General features: G+C 41.5%; 1 protein-coding gene across 12 annotated transcripts in view; it reads right to left on the reverse strand.

Moving 5' to 3' along the window:
* NR3C1 (nuclear receptor subfamily 3 group C member 1) overlaps window positions 1-12,551 on the reverse strand; it is a 119,087-nt gene extending 106,536 nt beyond the window's left edge. Inside the window, exons 1-2 of one of the 12 annotated variants that reach the window (XM_045492444.1) lie at window positions 12,353-12,551; window positions 6,668-7,882 (exon numbers count right to left, since the gene is read on the reverse strand). In XM_045492444.1, coding sequence (XP_045348400.1) covers window positions 6,668-7,866 — 1,199 coding nt within the window. In that variant the 5' untranslated portion in view covers window positions 7,867-7,882; window positions 12,353-12,551. Of the gene's footprint in view, window positions 1-6,667; window positions 7,883-9,108; window positions 9,545-9,614; window positions 10,881-11,164; window positions 11,483-11,574; window positions 11,807-12,352 lie in introns of those variants that run through there. The other 11 variants (XM_045492397.1, XM_045492463.1, XM_045492408.1 and 8 more) reach the window with 11 other exon arrangements.
* Between the last annotated feature and the right edge of the window lie 7,307 nt (window positions 12,552-19,858).

Genomic DNA, 19,858 nt, shown 5'->3' on the forward strand with positions numbered 1-19,858 from the left:
ATGTATCTCTAGACATTTCCTATGGGTCTCATTTCCTCATCTGGAAAAAAAAAAGAGTGTGGGAGCAGATGAGCTCTCAAGAGCCTTTAAGCTCTAATCTAAAATCACTGTACCCAACACATAAAACAAGCTCGGAGAACTCAAGAGCCCCACCTTTCTAGCACTACCGACAACAGTACTGACACAGTATTTTCTCTCCACCACCACTGACATTATTTCTTACAAAAATACCAAATCCAGGTCCATTTTTCATCTTGTACATGACAGTGAACACAAAAAGTCAAATGACCAAATTTAGTGCACTATTCCCTACCCACGGTGGTCGGTTAAGAGGAATGTAGAATTTTAGAAACAGAAACACACACACGCATGTTATGAAAATAATTCATATATAATTATAGGGAAAGTACTTTGACTCCACAATATCTAATCACTAGAGGTCAAAGACTGGCTCTGCTCAGCCTCAGAATTCAAGTCTTCTCATTCTGAGTCTAGTTCTTTTCCATGATTTCTATCACTAAATAATGCAATCAAATTGAAAGGAATTTGAGTGTTTTTTTTTTTAAGCCACAAAATTGCAACTTAAGTCATCTTAAAATTAAAGAAGCCCTAATCCCCAATAATTACAAAACAAAACAACAGAACATGAAAACAACAATAACAAAGTCTGTCCATAACAAACCAGTAGAGCTTTAATGTTCGACATGTGATGACCACAAGGTCACAAGTCACTGCATTGCCCCAATAGCATGAAATAATAAATCATGAACTAGATGCCATTTCACAACAGCTTTAAAAAGTTGGCTATCGAATATGTTTTCAGAATAGCCAGTTAAATACTATGGATAATTACGAAAACAACTAGAATAGAGGCTCTATTTATTATAAAAAGGGACAAAAGGTAACATTTATTGCAACAAACTGTATGTTATAAATATGGTATACTCAAGTTGAACGCCAAAACGTTAATTATAAAAATAAAATTTCCTGGGGCACCTGGGTTGCTCAGTCCGGTAAGCATCTGACTCTTGATTTCGGCTCTGGTCATGATCTCACAGTTCATTAGTTTGAACCCCTAATAGCACAGAGCCTGCCTGAGATTCTTCCTCTCCCTCTCTCTCTCTGCCCCCCCTCTACACTCTTGCTCTCTCTCAAAATAAATAAACTTAAAAAATAAAACTTCATTTAAGACAACAGTGCTAAATAAACATCTGCAACTAATCTCTTACCATATATACATACACATGTGTGTATATATTTGGTGCCTTACACCATGAACTTTTAAAAGAATTCTAAAATAAAGAGGTACTTTGCCTAAATTTACTGCATTATTAAACACTATCAATCTTATAATATTTTGAAACTGGCTCAAAAAGTATTTGAAAGCACTAAAAATTAATATTTGAGTTACTCTGGAAAAGTATGTTTAAAACATGCAGCTCTACCAAGATAACATATTAATATTTAAATTAGCCAAGAAATAAAATTAGGGGATGACACACTTCCATTCAAAATAATTAGCTTTAAGGACTATATTTGCAATATAAATAGTTTAAATGACTACCTAGCAATTGCAAAACCCCATAATTTATTCTATCTATGTACTGTTGAATAAGAATTTAATTTCCTCAATATTCCAGCAGAAAAACACACAGCCCCTGAAAGTACATTACTAAAACAAAGGGTTGCATCCCTTATGAAAGTGAATGTAAAAGTGTACTAGTAAACACAAAGTGGTTTCATCAACCTAAGATCATCATTATTTCAACTCTATTGTAGTAACTAGATTTTCATTGATTAAAGAGATTAAATAAAAACGGGACAGATATGGACTTGATCTTAGCTGGAATAACGTAAATGGAACTAAAATGTCTACTCCATACTTTTTTTTTTTTTTTTTTTTGGTAATAAAGCACAGCAAAAGACAACAAAGTAACCCTTAAAGGCTTAGGGCTATATTGCTATACTTGGCTCCAGAGTTGTACTTCAAATAAAAGAAGCTAAATTGTAATTCTGATTAGTGCCCTCCCTTGTACATAAACACAACCCCAGATTTCTCTTTTTTAGTCCTCTGAATTTCATGACAATTGATCCAAACTTCTGGTTTTCAAAATCGTTCCTGATACTTCTAAACTTAGCCTCCACATTCCACACTTCTTCTGATCCTCCCTCTCCTGCCCTCCCCACCCCACCCCCAACTCCATTAATTCACAAACTCCATGGGAAATCCTGCATTCAAGGGACATTTGTGAGGACAGTTAGGAATAAAGTCAACAGCATATATTTTCTAAAATATACACCTTAATGTGTGAAATGAAGGTAAAAATCACCATTAAAAGTCACATTCTAATCCAGTTCAGCATAGAAATGATCACACACAATTCAAAGGGAAAATGGGCCTTTTCTTTCTTTAAAGGAATAAACCAGAAGAAAAGAGCAGTTGGATCTCTCAAACTACAGAGACAAGGAAAGCAGGGGCTTTTAAACTCTTCTGTAAGGTTCAATAATCAGGAATTTGTATTTTTTCATTTACAGCTTAGTTCAACAAAATACTTCTTGAAAACTCTTATGCAACACACTTCACCAATATATGTTTTACAGGACTCAGAAATATGGAAGCAGGTGTCCATTAATTTGCCAAATACCTGTAAATACTACGTTACACAATTACCAGGATGCTAATTAAAATTAAAATTAGGTGTAATCTTTTAAAGTGAGAAAAAAATATGTTTTAAGAAATATGCCCCAGACTTACAGTAAATCTAATGTAAATTAAGATTTCCTAACAACTAGGCTACTTCAATCACCTGCAGGCCAGAGTGGATTAAGACTTATATAACCAACCAATTAATACAGATGCTCTTTCACATTAGGTACTCATACTAAAATAAACCCTTTTGATCCAATCTCTCCACTAAAATCTCAAAAGGCCCCTACAGTAATCATCACCCACATACGAATTTCATTTTTAATACAATTTGCACTTAACCTACATTTATGCAAGGTATGTTTTAGAGGAAGTTTTTCATAAAATGTATAAACATTCAATGATATATTTCAAGTTGACTCAAATATCTGTTACAGCCATAAACAAAACCAAAACAGCATCACATTACAAATTATGTCAGCAACTGTACAACATAATGGAATGGCCGAAGAAACATCATAAGAAGTTATTTCAATAAAACCTCACCACATGCTAATCACACATTTCTGTATCTGAGGCCTTCCACACTAAATTGACACACCTGAATACACAGTGTGTTTTATCTTTTTCTTTTACTAAGACAGCCATAACAAAGTACAGCGTTTAAAAAAAAAAAAAAAAAGAAAAAGATATTTATCATAAAGCTAAAAATAAATATGTAAACACCTAAAGCAAATCTCCTTTAACGTGCAGGAGTCAAATTCTATGAGTAAATATTGGAAATATTAAACCAAAAAAAGACCATGAAATGCTCACTGCCAGAACTTTCATAAGGAGAGGAAAAACAGAAGATAGGAAGTAAACCAAGTATCCATTAAAAAAGGAGTAAATCATAACCAAAACAAAATCTCTTCCTTATGTCCCTTCTCTGAGAAAACATTCAGCCCGGCGTTCATAGGAAAAAAAGACAAAGGGGCAGAATTTGCTTCACTCAACCTGTGCACAGGTCTTCAATATCATTATGTAAATACAACTGGACGCAGATGCAATTAAAAGAGATGTTACAATCTACATAAATTTTCAGAGCTTTGTAAATTAGAGCCCTAAATTGTCCCTAAGCCTGAGTTTACAAATTAATCCTCCATCATTCTCTCTTCAATAATCTTAACCCTCAAAAAAACGGTCAACTTTTTAACACTCAAGTTTCAAAATAATCCCAAATCTAATTCCACCTATAACCATTCACTCCCCTGCCTCTCTTCAGAAGTTTCACCATTAATGTTTAAGTGAAACAATGCTGAAAATCAAATTATGCAGAAATGTGTTTTCATCAGCATTACAAGTGTATGCTCAATTTGTCTAATTTCAGTACTAAGAAGCGATTTCAGTTAGTATGGCTAGTTCGTTTTACTTAAAGAGTATCTTTGAATGTCACTAGGTTTTCTCCTCATTGAAGGAATGTAATTCTTAAAAAGAAAATACTTGATTGACTACGCTCAGTCAGGATAGTCATAATTTTACAAACAAATGTGAACTGGATATTAAACTATGTTGACACATCAGGAGTGACCGCCCCTGGCAAAACAGAGTATAAAATACATTTTTTAAAGCATTTTGAGAAAAAGCAATTTTACGTGACATCTTAAAAAGTCTATTTATGCTTTTTTTTTTTAAATTAAAAAGGAATGCAAGTCAAGTTATTAGTGGCATACAGCATTTTTATACCTAAAGTCAGAAAGTCAGGATTCACTACAGTTGTGATCTCAACCTGTTCATCACTTGGGTCACTGCTCACAGTTTGGCCAGAACCGTGTAACATATAGAGGAGAGAAAGCAACCAATTTTAGTTATATCAGGGCTGTTGTTTGCAAACAATAGACTAATTCAGTGATGGTGAGAAAAGAAACATTGTTTGAATTTACTTGGAAGAAGCTTTGTTCTGGGTAATCACAGTTCCCCGTGTTAAGTTAATGCCGTAAGGTATAAAGTTTTCAAATGTTAGCCAATTATCCTGTATATTACACCTTTTCATTAGGACACAAACTACTGATTGTAATTACAAATCACACACCAGCATAAAAATAATCATTTCAAAGGTTATTAAATCATCTCAAAAGAACCACATCATCACTCCTTTGCTAATCGCCATAAGGTTGTCATGAGGCTCAAATTAAAAGTAAGCGAAGGCACTTTACATGTCATAAATTCCTATAAAAGGCATTAAAATGATATTTAATGATTTAAAGTCACCTATGTTCATCTAAGACTTATGCTCCAAACCCCAGAGTTTACAAGGCTTAATGAAAATTCACTATCAATGAAAAATCGTTAAGTCTTGTTCTATGTTTTTTACAGTAAGAAAAATGAAAACAGTACTGTGGTAATTGCTAGAACAAAATGCATTAATAATCCCCAAGAGTTTCCTAAGATATATTATGCTTCCTTGTACAATTATATTTTATAATTCAGTCTAATAGTTTCCTACAGATAACTTAGTCAAATCAACAGCACTCTTTAAGACAACCAAGCACCCCGAATCATTAATTACATTGCCAAAATTTTGATACTGAAAAATTTAAAACACAGCATGTCTTTTAACATTTAGACACAACTAACGCATTAAGAAATATCTCAAATTTCCTTACTGAAAACCTTTTAAGCCTTCCATTCAGAATGACAACAAAAAGTTGAAGTGGTATTCTAAAGCAAAGACTATTTACATAATAGATTAGTAGGCAGTTTACATGAAGGCATACAAGAACCAAGTGAGCCTCTTAAAGGAATAGAACCTAGCCTAAATCTAGGTCTGAATTTTTTCCCCCAACAAGAAAACCTTCCTCCTTCAAGAGGATAGAAAAGAGACAAACACCATTGTTAAGATAGATCTTTAACAGAAAAAGTGTTTTAAAGAGAGTTTTAAATAAAATCTTCAATGACTAATTAGGAACAAAGAAAACCACCAACATTAAAAAACAAAAAACAAAACAAAACAAAAAACCTTGAAAGGCTCATGTCCAAGTAAATCACTGTCTACTCTGCCTTTCAAACAAAACAAAACAAAACAAAACAAAACAAAACAAAACACTGATTAATCAATCCCGTGTCTCTACCATCACATTATATTTCCTTCACACCTAAAATGTGACATACAATCTGAATTGGGGACAGGGATACAGGATAGAGACCTTAACCCCTATCAATAGATCCATCTCAGTTTAGAACGTTTTCCTGATAATTTTATTTTAAGAGACCTTTTTGAGGCCAAAAGGAAATGTCAGTATACTTATAAATGTCTGAGGAAAAAAGGGGAACGAATCAAATGACAGCTGAGAACTGAAGCCATCAGGTGTCTCTTTGAGAACTTGGAGGAACTCTCTGGAAAGGAAGGTTTTGTTTTGCACCATTTTGGCACCAATTCCTTTCTTAAAAAGGCTGAACAGCAGTCCCACCTCTGGGGCTACGGTCAGGTACAAGGCTCACTGCTTTAGCAATCTCAAAACTCAAATTCTTCCACAGAAGCTTCAGTCTGGAGAAATGGCTCATTGTTAAATCTTCTAATTTTAACCCTTTGATCTCCTCAAGCTACTATTTTACAAGTGTACAAACCCAGAACACAACTTCTGATTTTGTGACGTATCAAGGGTACATGTTACTCTAACATAACAGCGTACTTCAAAGCACACGCAAATATTACATATGAAAGCCCTCTTAAGTTTATGTAATTTTACTTAAGATACCTGTTAATGAGCAAAATTATTTAGAATTTCTTAAATAAAATCTTCTACTACCGGCCAGTGGGATACTGAATGCCATTACTTCAAAGAAAACTTGAAATGCTTATATACAGATACATCACTTAGGCATGATTGAAAGACCACCTACTTTCAAAGGACCACTTAAAATTTAGTCACACGAAAAAAGCACAGGAGTCGTTGGAAGACAAACACAAACTGTTGAATATTGAAGTCTATCCATCCATCTTACGTCCATTCCGAAGAGACAGAAAACCATCTGGCTTACCTTGAATAGCCATTAGAAAACACCGACCGGCCAGGGAAGTTCAAAGTCCCCAAGGAAGCCAAGTTGTCATCTCCAGATGCTTGACACCTATTCCAATTTTCTGAACCAACAGGAATTGGTGGAATGACATTGAAAATAGGCTTCTGATCCTGTTGTTGCGAAAGGGATGCTGTATTCATGTCATAGTGGTACATCTGGCCCCCAGAGGTACTCACGCCATGAACAGAAATGGCAGACATTTTATTACCAATTATATTTGCCCCAGAAAAGCTTGCCTGACAATAAACTGGGCCCAGTTTCTCCTGCTTAATTACCCCAGGGGTGCAGAGTTCAATGAAATCTTCTTTTTCTGTTTTCACTTGGGGCAGTGACACACTGTTGGGGCTTGATAAGATCAGATCTCCATTATCCTTAATTTTAGGTTTAGTGTCCGGTAAAACGAGAGGCTTACAGTCCTCATTCGAGTTTCCTTCCAAAAGGAATGGATCATCCTCTCCTGCCAAAGGAGAAAGCAAACAGTTTTCATCTATCAAGAGGTCTGATCTCCAAGGACTCTCACTTGTCTCTTTATCTGGGGACCCAGAAGAAAATTCCAAATCCTGGAGTTTTTTCCTCCAAATGTCAAAGGTGCTTTGGTCTGTGGTATACAACTTCACATTGCCCCCGTTGGTGCCAGTCTGGCCCTTCAAATTTTGCTGTTCTGAAGAGACATCAGAGAGTGTTTTTGGAAACTCCTTCTCTGTGGGGGCAGCAGCAACAGCAACGGTCGCTGAGCTCTTGGGGTTCTCGGGAACACTGGTCGACCTATTGAGGTTTGCGATGCTTTCTTCCAGAAGCTGAAAGTCTGTTTCCCCAGAGGAAAGGCTGATTTGGCCCTGCTGTGGGAATCCCAGCTCATTTCCCATTACTTTTGTTTCTGTCTCTCCCATATACAGTCCCATGGACAGCGAAACTGCCTTGGACAGATCCGGCTGCTGTGCATTGCTTCCTGAGCCTTTTGGAAAATCCACCAAAAGTCTTTGCTGCTTGGAGTCTGACTGAGAAACAGCAGCCAGTGACGGTGAAGATGCAGAAACCTTCACAGAAGCTCCTCCCCTTAGGGTTTTATAGAAGTCCATCACATTTCCCCTCTCCCGACCAAGCACACTGCTAGAGATTTCTTCTTTACTGGGGGGGCTTAATGATTCCTTGGAGTCCATCAGAGAATATCATCAGCTACCAGGGGGAAAAAAGAAAAAAAAAAAAGAAAGGTGGGGGAGACATAAGCTATAAAGTCACATTATCTCAGTGATCTGATTAGTAAGAGCCAGTTAAATGAACCTTTTAGTTAACTCCGACTCTTAACTCCTTGTTTAAAGTAGCTTCTGTCTTCCAGAATAAAAAAATCCGCACCCCTGCCCCCATTCAGTGTGGTACATTTAAAAGCACAATGCAATTCAATTGCACAGCAGAGGGCAAAATTGTATCAAACTAAGCTTGGCTATTCATCCTGCCACTCACAGAACTGTAACTTTGTTAATCACAGACATTATAACTCATTACATCTGATTATCCTAAAGGTTCAAACTGATGTCAAAGTATTTAATTTAAAAAGAGTATGATCATTAAAATTCCTACTTCCTTTCAATCAGTCAAGGCTGTTTGCTTTTCTGAGAACCCATACACATAAAATTTGCTAATTACTATGTTAGAATTCTCTCTCAAATCGCTCCCAAACTGGCCTCCTACCTGCTAGTCACACATCCAAACCTTTCAGTACAATCTAGGATGAACCACACACATTAAAAAAAAAAAATAAACAATGATGATCTGCTCATCTTCCAATACCATAAAAAGGACACGTATATTTAACCCATATTTCTTACTAAATGTGTCTGTTTCAAAGTGCCTGCCTTCTTCAAATTTTGGACACAGGAAATGAAATATGTTCTACACAGGCCAACTAAAATTTGGATTTTAAAAAGCAAAAGAAAGCGCAGCAGCTTCTCACTACAAGTTTAGCTTACTTAAAAACAAATATAACTCTCTCAACCCTTACAAAACAATAGACTTCTAATGAAGCTTTTTTTCAAAATTGCTTAAGACCTTCAGTAGGAAACACTATTTTATCCCTAAATTAAGATTTTTTCCTTTTCCATATAAAGAGGCACTGAAAAAGAAAAAGCAACTGTGGAATCACGTTCATATAAACGCAAATAAAATAATACCCAATGAAATGCTCAGAATAATTTTCTCGTGTTCTAAACCTTCACCAATCCCAATTCGGAAGCTGTTCTTGAGAGTCTTGGGTTGCGAGTATATTGTTTCTCATCACGATGTTATTAACAGGCAGCCCAAGACTTTGATAAGTAGATCTGGGACACTACAGTCAGATCCTATTCAATGGAAGGAAACTTCTGCTGTGCGGAGAGACCTTAAGCATAAACTTCAATGGCCCTCACGGGAAGTGCAGTGTGATGAAGGCGGAGACGGGGCTGGGGACCTGCCCCTACACATCTTGAGGGTAAACTGCTCATCTCCCCGCCCCTCCGCCGTGTTTCTCGGATAAGGATCTGTAAACACAAGGTATCAAATGGAACCTAATGAATTTCCACGCGGCTTTGACAGCTGCCTTCCAACTCGAAACCAAAACAATACTTCAAAAAAACCGAAACAATCCCTCAAACCACTTTATCCCCCAGTTTAAATTGCAAGTAACTGTCACATTCACCGGCCTTAATGAACCGTGGCAAGGGGTCTTAAGTGGTATTACAAGGAGGCAGTTACCAAGCCTGCAGCCCCAAACGTCAAACTAGCGCTTGACCACAGAAGGATTCCGGCTAGGGAAGGTCTTTTTCTAAAAGGGACCACTTAGAAGCGTCAGGCGCGCAATGATGCCAAGCACCGAAGAACAAACCCTCTCCTGGGGGAGAAAAAAAGTGCAAGGGTAAAAGAAATGTGTCCAGACCTGTTGAGTTCTTTCTCCGACACGCCCACTTCTACCAGATAACGCCAGCCCTGGCCGAAGTCTCCAAGTTGCAGGCTGTCAGCCCCCTGCGTGTGTACACTCACACACACACGCACTCTCTCTCTCTGCGCGCGCGCGCGCGCGCGCGCACACACACACACACACACACACACACACACACACACACATCCCTGCGCGCCCTCCAGAAAGGAGACGCACTGGAGCCTCGACAGAAACCCTGATCGCGCTCGGGCGCACTAGGGTGGAGTGGAAGTATTCGGTGGAGGAGCATTCAGACCCGGCTCGGTGTTCACCGTAAAAAAGAAAAAAGAAAAAGCAAAAGAAGAAAAAAAAAAAAAAAAGAAGAAGAAAATGACGGGTGTTTGGGCGGCCCCCTGGGAGGGCACGGAGGGGGGACTTGGGGCGCCGGGAGTGGAGAAGCCAGAATTCCGCGCCCGGAAAGCGGAGCACTGCAAGCCGGGGCACCTCGGAGAGGCTCCGCTCGGACCGAGCTCAGGTTCCTCCCCCTTCAGCCCGACCCGGGCACCGCGGCCGAGGGAGAGGAAGAGGCCAGCGCTGTCACCCGCGCGCTGCCCTTTCGTCACCGTCACCCGGCCCTCGCCAGCCCCCACCCCCACTCCCCGAGGCTAATAAAAGTTTGCAGGCTCCCACCGCGGCCCCCGAGCCGGCCTCGCGTCCCTGGCCCGCACCTCGGGGGAGCGAGCCCCGGCCCTTCCCCACCTCTTACCTCTGGAAGAGGCGCTGCTCACCCGCCACCGTCCGCAGCTCCCACCGCAGCCGAGATAAACAACTTAGCGTGTGAAAGCAGGAGGAGCAGGAGGGAGAGATTTTTTTTTTTTTTCTAAAAAAAGGAAGTAAACAGCCGCCCCCTTCTCCATGGGGGGGAGGGGAGAGCCCCTATTTGAGAAAGTCTCCCATTTCCCGGCTGACAAGCCAGCCCCCCGCCCCTTGCCAGTCCCCGCGAGCCGGGCTCCCAGGCGCGCGTCCTCAGTCCCGGCGCCCCGCCGCTTCGGCCGCTCCGGCTGTGGCGTCTCCTTTCACCCACTAGAATCCGTCCCCGACGGGCGGGCAGTGACTCGGGCTCCAGTCACAGACTCGAGCTCGCAAAATGGAGGAGGAGGCGGAGGAGGAGGGGAGGGAGCGCGGACACGCGAAAGGGCCGCCCGGCCGCGGCGAGCGAGCGGGACCGATCGGGGGGCGGGCGGAGGCGGCGCCACGGCGCGCACACACTCGCACACACACGCGCTCCCACTCCACCCCCGGCCGCTCCCCGCCCGAGGGGCCGCGCGGCGGCGGGGAACGGTGCAACCTGTTGGCGAAGCTCGGCAACTGCAGGGGCGGCCGCAGCCCCCGCCCCCACGCCCTCCGCGATGGCCCCCGCCACCCCGGCCCCGACGGCGCCTGAACGCCCCCGACCCCCGGCATTGCCCCGACCCTAGCGGCCGGCTGCCGCCCCCCCTCCCCGAGCGCGCGGGACTTCTCGCGCCCCCACCCCCCGAGAAAAGGGAGAGGCGGCGACAGCGGCCAACCTGGTCTCTCTGGGGCGCGCTTGGGAGGGAAGCCGAGTTTCTCTAGTTTCTCTTCTCGCTGCCTCCTTCCCGCCCCCGCCCAGCTCCGCGACTCCCGACCCACTCCGGAGCTGGCCCAGTCCCTCGGCGGCAAGCGCCGTCAGCGCCCCTGCGGGTGACAGCGGGCTGTCTGGGGCGGGGGGGGGGGGGGGGGGGGCCGGGGCGCGGCCCGCAGCAGGGCCGCGGGAGTGGTCCGCGCCGCCGCCTCGGAGCCGAGTTGCGCGAAGTGTGTCACTTAGCACGGGGCTTACGAGGGTTGCAAGGAAACGGTGCCGCAGCGACTCGGCCGCGCTCGGGGCCGGACAGCCAGACACGCCCTCTGGGGAGGCTTAAGGAAGGGAGGGCAGAAGAGGGGGTCGGTGCGTACATACTCTCGACTCGGAGGTAGTCGCGTGCCGGCAGGTCCCCCACCGCTGCATCGTCTGGGTGGCCCCGTCTGCAGCCGCCGCCGTCGTCGCGCTCTCCCACCGGGAGAGAAGTTGCAAAGCAGAACCCACCCTCCCCCGCGCTCCGACCGTCCCCCACCCTCTTCCCCGAGTCTGCGAGGCGGCGGCGGCGGCGGCGGCAGAAGGAGGCGCCGCCTGCCAAGTTCAACCCCCACCCCTCCCTCCCTGCTAGCGCGCTCACACTTGAAGGAAGTTGCACGCCAAATGCAAAACCTCCGGCGTGCTGAATTTCCTTGCACTTTTTATTATTATTTTTAAGGAAAGCAGGGGGTGGCAGGCCTAAAAGCAAGTTGCAAGCGAAACAGTAAGTTGCTTGCAAAGTACGCCCTCCGTCCCCCGCAAACTCCTGACCTCTCCTTCTACCCCCTCCAGGACCAGTGTCCAAGTTTCCCGTGAAGGCCCCTCACCCGAATCTTGACATGTGCTGCACTCCACTCAGTGCATCGCCCACCCTTTCGTGTGCACGGAACCCCTACCCCTCCAAACAAAACAAAACACACGCAGCTTTAAAATGTCAGCATTTAACTCCCTCCAGCTGTTCCCGTTACGCGCCTCCCCCTCAGTCCGAGGGAAACACGTGGCCTGTCCCCAAGGAGAGGGGCGTGGGGCTAGGGGAGTCCGCGCGGGAGACGCCCGCCCCAGCCCCCTCCCCCAGCTCGCCGCGTCCGAAGGGCTTGGGCTTTGCCCGGACCGAACTTCCTACCTTGTGCGACACATATTATGATTTTTGTGACTCGGGGAAAGGTTGTGCTGTGTTGCTTTAGGGTTTGGGGCGGTAACTTTTGCGCCCCCACAGGTGACAGCGCTTGCCAGCTCCTGACGGGGGCGGAGGCTGCCGCAGCTCCACCTAATCCCTGCCCCGGCGCTCGGCAGCAGCCACTCACTCCTCAGGCAGCGCTCAGACGCTATCCGTGGCCACCTCTGCTCTGACTTCTTGAAGAGGATTGGGGAAACGCGGGCCGGAAGCGGCTCCCCGCCATCTTGGTAAAGGACGGTGACGCCTGCCCGGCCTCGTGTCCACCATCTTGGCAAAGGTTCTAGATCGCGGGCTCCGGAAGAAGCCCTTTCTGTGTTCTGAAGGGTAGAAACTGCCCCATGTGTTGTCCGTCGTGAAAGGAGAGAACTAAACATTTTAGTTACTCGCTTGTTCGGAGACGGCCTACTCGGGCCGCCTCCACACCATTCTCAGGCCGCCATCTTGGAAAAGAAAGAGCTGCCCTCTGCCTCAGAAAAGGGGACCAAAACCTTTGCCAACACAGAGCCCTGAGCAACCCAGTTGTTAACAGAACCCCCTTATGTATCTAGAAGAGATGACTCCTCTTTTCTTTTCCCTTGGCGCAAGTCAGCTGGAGGGAGGCCCTTCCCTTGGGTGCTCAAAGGGGACACAGAATTTACTTCAAGAACGCTACTTTGCCTACTTGGCTAGTTTTTCCACCTTAGAAGCCCCAGTTACTAAAATCAAGGTTCTTGCATGGATTGGGTCCCCAAATCAACAGTTTCATGGGGAAAAAAATCCAATACCCAAATTTAATATCGTATGCGTATTTTAAAAGTGGGTTCAACAACTCATACCAATATGATTATCCTAATACATCTGCTTAAAAGTTATGCTAGGAATTGTATATATGAATACCTTATAAAAATATAATAATTTGCATATATATGTAAAGAGACAGTAACAGATACCTAATAGAAAACTTCTCCCCACTACATAAACCTATCTCAATTGAATCTCTGCTCTAAGATAACAATCCACTTCATCTCTTACCTCTTTAAATTCGGGTTAGGTATTATGTTTTTAAATAATACTTGACCGTACAGGAGTCCCCTTTAAGTTTCTCCCCACTCATTTTGTCTGCAGGTCCCGCAGATCATCTTGAAATGGAAAAGGACATTGTTTTAGGTTAAAAATTGTTACTGAAAACCCTTTCAATTGGGCAAAAGGGTGAAATTTTCAGTGGTTTAAAGATGTCTGTTAATTTTGTAATTTCATGGAAAAAATTCCACATCCTTTAGCCTTTCACATTCATCTGAAAGCATGCATAAACTGTAGATTAACCTAGTGTCTGTCATGGTTAGAATTGTTAAGCTTTGTGGCTAATGTTTATTGACCATTCTGTGCATCTTTTTTTTTTTTTAATCATTCCCATTGAAATAATCCAAACCTGACTCCCAGATTACTCTTCCAGAACATAATTACATCATGCCATGTTCCTGCTCAAGTATCTACAATAATTCCCTTCCATTGTATAGAGATACCAACTCCCATTTTGAGATTTAAGACCATTAGCTTTCACCTGCCCATTTCTTGAAGGCAAAGCCTCTTAGCTGATGCAACTGGACTCATATTTAATTAAACTAAAAATTCAGTTAAAGCAGAGGAATTATTTTTTAAAATCATACTTGCAAATGTTAAGTTTTAAAACCTAAAACTGAACATTTATGTCGTACTTCTGTGAAAGCTTTTGTGAGCCCTCTGACTGGAGTTCCCTGTCTTCATTTGTGTATAAAATGTTCCCACATTGCATCAGTACAGCACAGCAGTTACAAGCAGACTGGCTGGCTGACCTCCACCACTATGAGGAATATAACCTTAGGCAAGCTAATTCTTCGTGCCCCAGTTTCCATCATCGGTGAAATGGGGATGATAATAATACTAACCCAAGTTACTAGAAAGATCAAATGAGTTTCAAGTATGTGAAGTGCTTAGACAAATTCCTGGGACATATTAAGTGTTTAATCATCAGCAGTCATTATTTTATATATATATATATATATATATATATATATATATATATATATATATTACTATTTTCTCCAGTTCCAAATTGGAGCAAGAAATTAAAAGTACTTACAAATATATGTGAGTGTAGATTTCTAAATTTGTATGATTTAACCCCCCTGACCTCACCCCAATCTGTTAAAATTGGCTTGCATACACCTGATTTGACAGTGATTGTTTATATAGCATCTTTCCATTTAGATTTTCTAGAACAACTACTTTTTTAATCCTAGTTCATCATTTAATGAATTATTTAAATTAACTAATTATAATAACAAGCGCAAATGGAATAAATATGTTTTGGGGGAAAAAAACAGAAGGAGCTGGTGTAAACGTATAGGTTAACTGGAGGGAGCAGAAGTGTGGGGAGTACAAGAAGTAACCTTGGCTCCAGTGTTCAGCATTCCCTAGGCATCAGTCAGTATGTTTTCCAGGGAGAATGGAGGACTTGAGTTAGTTGAGATGAATGCATTGAGTAGTGTCAATTAAGAGGAATCCATCCTGTTGAAGAAAGGGCATGGCATATACAACATCCATTCCCACCTCTATCATTGTTTATCACATATATTTTCTTTTACATAAGGATACCTCCTACAGCCCATGAGTCTTTGTCATGGCTCTATTTTCCACCTATTCTGTCTCTTCTCCCCCACCCAACACACACACATACACACACACTTTAACTCTATAATAGTAAATGTAAATTGGCATCAAATAAATACTTGTCACATTCATGTGTATTAATAATTTTGAATATGATTATTGCATACGTTAATTTTATATTAAGGCAACACAAGCAACTTTTGTGGGTTGTCAGAACTTACTTTAAAAAATTGTTTCGGCAGCTATCATAGCTATTAGATGCTTCTTTACAATAATATCTTGACTTTTCTTACAATAATAGTTCTATTCTTGTTTAACTTTGTGAGGTAAGAGGTACAAGAGAAAACTCACCTAAGCTTTAAATGTCCCATCTCTTTCTGCCTCAGTATTTGCATTTTACACCAGACATGTCTGTTATAAACAATTCACACTTAGTACAGCAAGTTCTTAATCATAATGAATTCCACTTTGGTACTTCTCTTTGTAATTGGAATTAACATTCCCACATGAACTGGGAAATGCTAAATTGTTACCAGCATCCCTGGTGTTTTGCTGCTTCTCATAATGCTTTCAATGATTTCATCATAAGCAACCTAAAATATCACAATTTGTGCTCATAGGCATAACATGCTCTGTGGATGTCCTGTTAAATCTATATTCTTTATGCTGACAGAACTTAGTTTGAGTAGTACCTGATTCAAGAATGAGGTAAATATTGGCAGATAAATGAGGGAGATGTTGAAATAAGCAAGAACCTCATGTTTTTCGAGTTTGGAGACATTAGATCAAGCACACTGAATGACTGTAACAAATATTATGTACTTTGTTTTGCATTTGTGGCATTTGTGGCTGGCCATTATGTCATTAGCTTTCTTCCTCTTCTGATTTAATCTCCTTTTCTGTCCCATGTTCCTTTGGTAGAGATTGTTTCAATCTGCTCCATTTCTAGGTGGAATCCATCAGTGAATTTTTGAGAACCTACATTTCCATTTTGGTGCTTACACGTTATTTATTTATTAGGTCATGCTGGGTTATGTTTTGTTTTTAAGGTAATTCAGAAATAGTGGAGTTTAAAAGATCAAAACACCCTTGGTATAAGAATCCCTTAACAAGATATGAATGTATTTGATATCAGACTCTGGAGTGTTACAAAAGACATTTGTTACATTTTTAGAAAACTTTATCTTGGTATTATTCAATTAAAATTTCTCTAGCCCCCTGTTTAATTTTCAATATAAGACCTGGGTTTGAACTCCTGTTTTGCCACTTAACTGAATGAGCTGGGGCCAGTCATTTGCTCCTTTGTTTTTCTATCTGTACAGGAAGGATAATAATATCTACCCTACCTATCATCTCACAGGAAATCTGTAAGGCTCAAATGGAATGATGCATACAAAAAGGGGTTTTTAAACATCAAGTTTGGTTCAGAAAACAGGCAGAGACTTGTAGAATTTTTGCATCATCAGTTCATCACAACAAAAATGATTACTAATTTTATTGAGAAACTGTCATTGCCTCTCACATTCCCCAGGCAATCTGTGCAATGGGCAGCTTAAAAGTTTAAGTAGAGGAGTGACAATTCAGTAGAGAGCTGGCCCAGCTGCATGAGCTTGCAAGAGGCGACTTAAATTTTCAGGAATTTTTCAGTCACTTGTTCTAGCCAACATTAAAAACTAAACTATTTATAAACTTACAGTTAAATAAAATATTCGAAAAATGAAGGTAATAAATGCTTAAAACTTCATTTTGTAATTATTTGACTACATTTTGCTACTATGATTTAAAGTTATCTCCCTCTGTTCTTTAAAATGAATGTACTATATAGTGATAGGATACAGCATATTTCATCCAACTCTGCATTTGGAAATGTTCTTTTGATAGTTTGCAATCAACCATGGTGGAGTATTTACACTACAGAAATGGGAAAACTACAAATCAGAGCTCGATTTATTTTGTTGATTGTCTAAGCTTAAGAAACTGATAGGAAAAATTTTAATAATAAAGGTTAAATTTTAAAACTGTGTCTGTGGGGCGCCTGGGTGGCGCAGTCAGTTAAGCGTCCGACTTCAGCCAGGTCACGATCTCGCGGTCCGTGAGTTCGAGCCCCGCGTCGGGTTCTGGGCTGATGGCTCAGAGCCTGGAGCCTGTTTCCGATTCTGTGTCTCCCTCTCTCTCTGCCCCTCCCCCGTTCATGCTCTGTCTCTCTCTGTCCCAAAAATAAATAAACGTTGAAAAAAAATTTTTTGAAAAAAAAAAATAAAACTGTGTTTGTGAAAAATGCAAAAAATTAAAGAAGTATTTTTCTAGCAGGTGCAAACTGTTACCTGATCAACAAAGTAGTCTCTCCCATCGTGGACAAATGAGTATTGTCCCCATATACATCTTTGTTGTTTCTCTTTCATCTTGCTTGTTAATGTAAAAAACATCAACCAGCATTCATGTTTGAGCTTCAGAGTCTGGAATGACTTCTTTGTTGAACTGGATTTTAATAAAATATTTATTTACGGTCTGCTTTTGCCAAACATGGTTGAATTCCAACTGTGGGTTGACAATGACTGCGAGAGTTTGGCAAAAGTTGCTGAAATCATTCTGTGAAAATCAGTGGGCAATATAGAATTTATGATAAAGAGTGTTACCTCTTTTTTTTTTTTTTTTTTTTTGGTAAATTGTGTGTTACACATCTTTTCTATCAGCAAAATGTGTAATGTATAGACACATAGATACGCCCATACTCCCTCCCGCGCCTTGCCTGGATAGCAGTTGTTAAACATTTATCCATGTGCTAATGAACATAGTTTACTATTTGTAAAGATCACTCTGCAGTGTGGAGCCTGGGTGGTAGGAGCTCAGAGAGGAGGCAGGGAGAACAGTGAGGAGGCAGGTGCATAGGTCCAGAGAAAGAGGGAAATTCGTACTGGGTGGTGACAGTGGAGGTGAGAAGCTAGGATCCATTGGATAGCGGGAGCATTTTGGAGGCCAAAGGCAGGCAAACCAGTCATTCAGTAGCTCTATGGAAGGCCTGCCCCCTGCCCTGCTAAAGGAAGGCCATGTGGTGAAGACTAGGAAGCCTCAAGGGTTGAAGGAAGGGAGTACATAGAAAGCCATACCTGAGAAAAGGAGCTGGGTGCTGGATGTAGAAGGAGGAAAGGAAAGAGAGGCAGTTCCAGCGTTTAAGTAAATATCTTTGAAGCACATAGAGAAAGTTAGGCTTGATTGCCTTACAGCGGGAGTGGGGAGGGGAAACCCCAAAAGACAGTAACATGTCATAACTGGAACTGACAGACTCAGAAGTTTTCTTACTTATCTAGACATTATATGAAGATTTTTGCCTACATAGCGGGATTATTTGTTCATCCCAATGCCTTGATCCTATCCCAGTGTTCGGTAGGCTTTTTTTTTTTTTTTTCTTAGCATATGTCCATTTTAATTACAAAACTCTCACCCAGTCACCCTGTGCTGCACAGATAGTACTGCCTCTTTTATGCTTCTGATGACCTTGTTCTCAGTTTTTCTTTGTTATATCATAAATAAGGACATGACCATAAGGCACCCTGCTGTATTGCCTGCGAGGTAACAGTAAGCTTCTGGCTACCACTGCTCTCCCTGCTGCTTACTTTGCAACAGACAACCTATACTCCACATTACAGGTTGTATGTTTTGGTTATAACATTTTACAAGAGAGGTTATTAAATTTTATGGAATTTCTAAAATGGTAAATGTTTTTGCAAAAGAATGGACTCCCTCTTCCCATTCACCAACCCTGTTGACCAGAGAAAGGAAAAATTCTCAACAGCTACCGACAACTGACACTTTGAGGCTTCAATTTGGATATAGAGATTTGGTTTCCTTTGGGTCTTCCCTATCTACCTGTGTTATTGATGGTTTCAATTCATGGAATCATTATTAATAGAAGGGACTTTCTGAACTCATTTTCTTTCCCATTCATTCTTTTCTTCAGCAAAATACAATTCCATCAACAAAATAGCAACTACTACATATTAGGCCCCAGTATAAGGCAAGAGGGATACAAAAACCATTAAGTACAGTATTTACTTTGGAGGAAATGGAGACAGATACAGTAATAAGTCATTCTCAAACAATGCAGACTTGTGTGAGCAATGTAGAAATGTGTGATACATGCATAAAGTACTACATATGCACCAAGAAGTCATCTGGGTGTTTAAGAATAGGGAGGTAGGTGTGGATGTGGAGATGGTAATCGGAGTGCTTTGGAGTAAGCATGACTGATTTGAATTATGAAGGGTCTCTTCCAGGTAATTTGGTTATTTCTGATAGAAGCAATACTTACAAAGAAAGCTTGTCATTAGTGTTCTAGCATGGGGTTTTGGTGCATTTAAAAGAAACCCAAATGTGAAAGCAAAAAGGAAGTTCATTGATTTACTTAAAAATCTAGAGGTTGTCAGGTTCAGGCATGGCTGGATCCAGGGGCTCAAATGATGTCAAAAGGTTTGGACCCTCTCTTAGCTTTACTTTCCTGTTTGGGCTTTATTCCTGAGAAGGCTGTCTCCACCTGATAGCCTACAGAACCTTGATTTAAAACTTCCTACCAGCTTAGTAACTTCAATAGAAAGAGAATTCTTCTTTTCTACGAATTTTTGTGCATGCTTCTGGGAGGGCCTTCATTAGTGTAGTTTGGTCACATGCTCATCCCTGCACCAATAACGATGACCAAGTGATGTAAGGGATGTATATAGTCTGATCAGCAAAACCTAGGTGGCGTTCTCACTACTGACATTTAAGAGTGGGGTAAAATGAGAGAGAAAGAGAGAGAAGAGATGCTCACTACAGTAGCTATTTATCAAA

Source organism: Leopardus geoffroyi, chromosome A1 (genome assembly GCF_018350155.1).
Source record: "Leopardus geoffroyi isolate Oge1 chromosome A1, O.geoffroyi_Oge1_pat1.0, whole genome shotgun sequence".
In the NCBI taxonomy this organism is placed as follows: Eukaryota; Metazoa; Chordata; class Mammalia; order Carnivora; family Felidae; genus Leopardus; species Leopardus geoffroyi.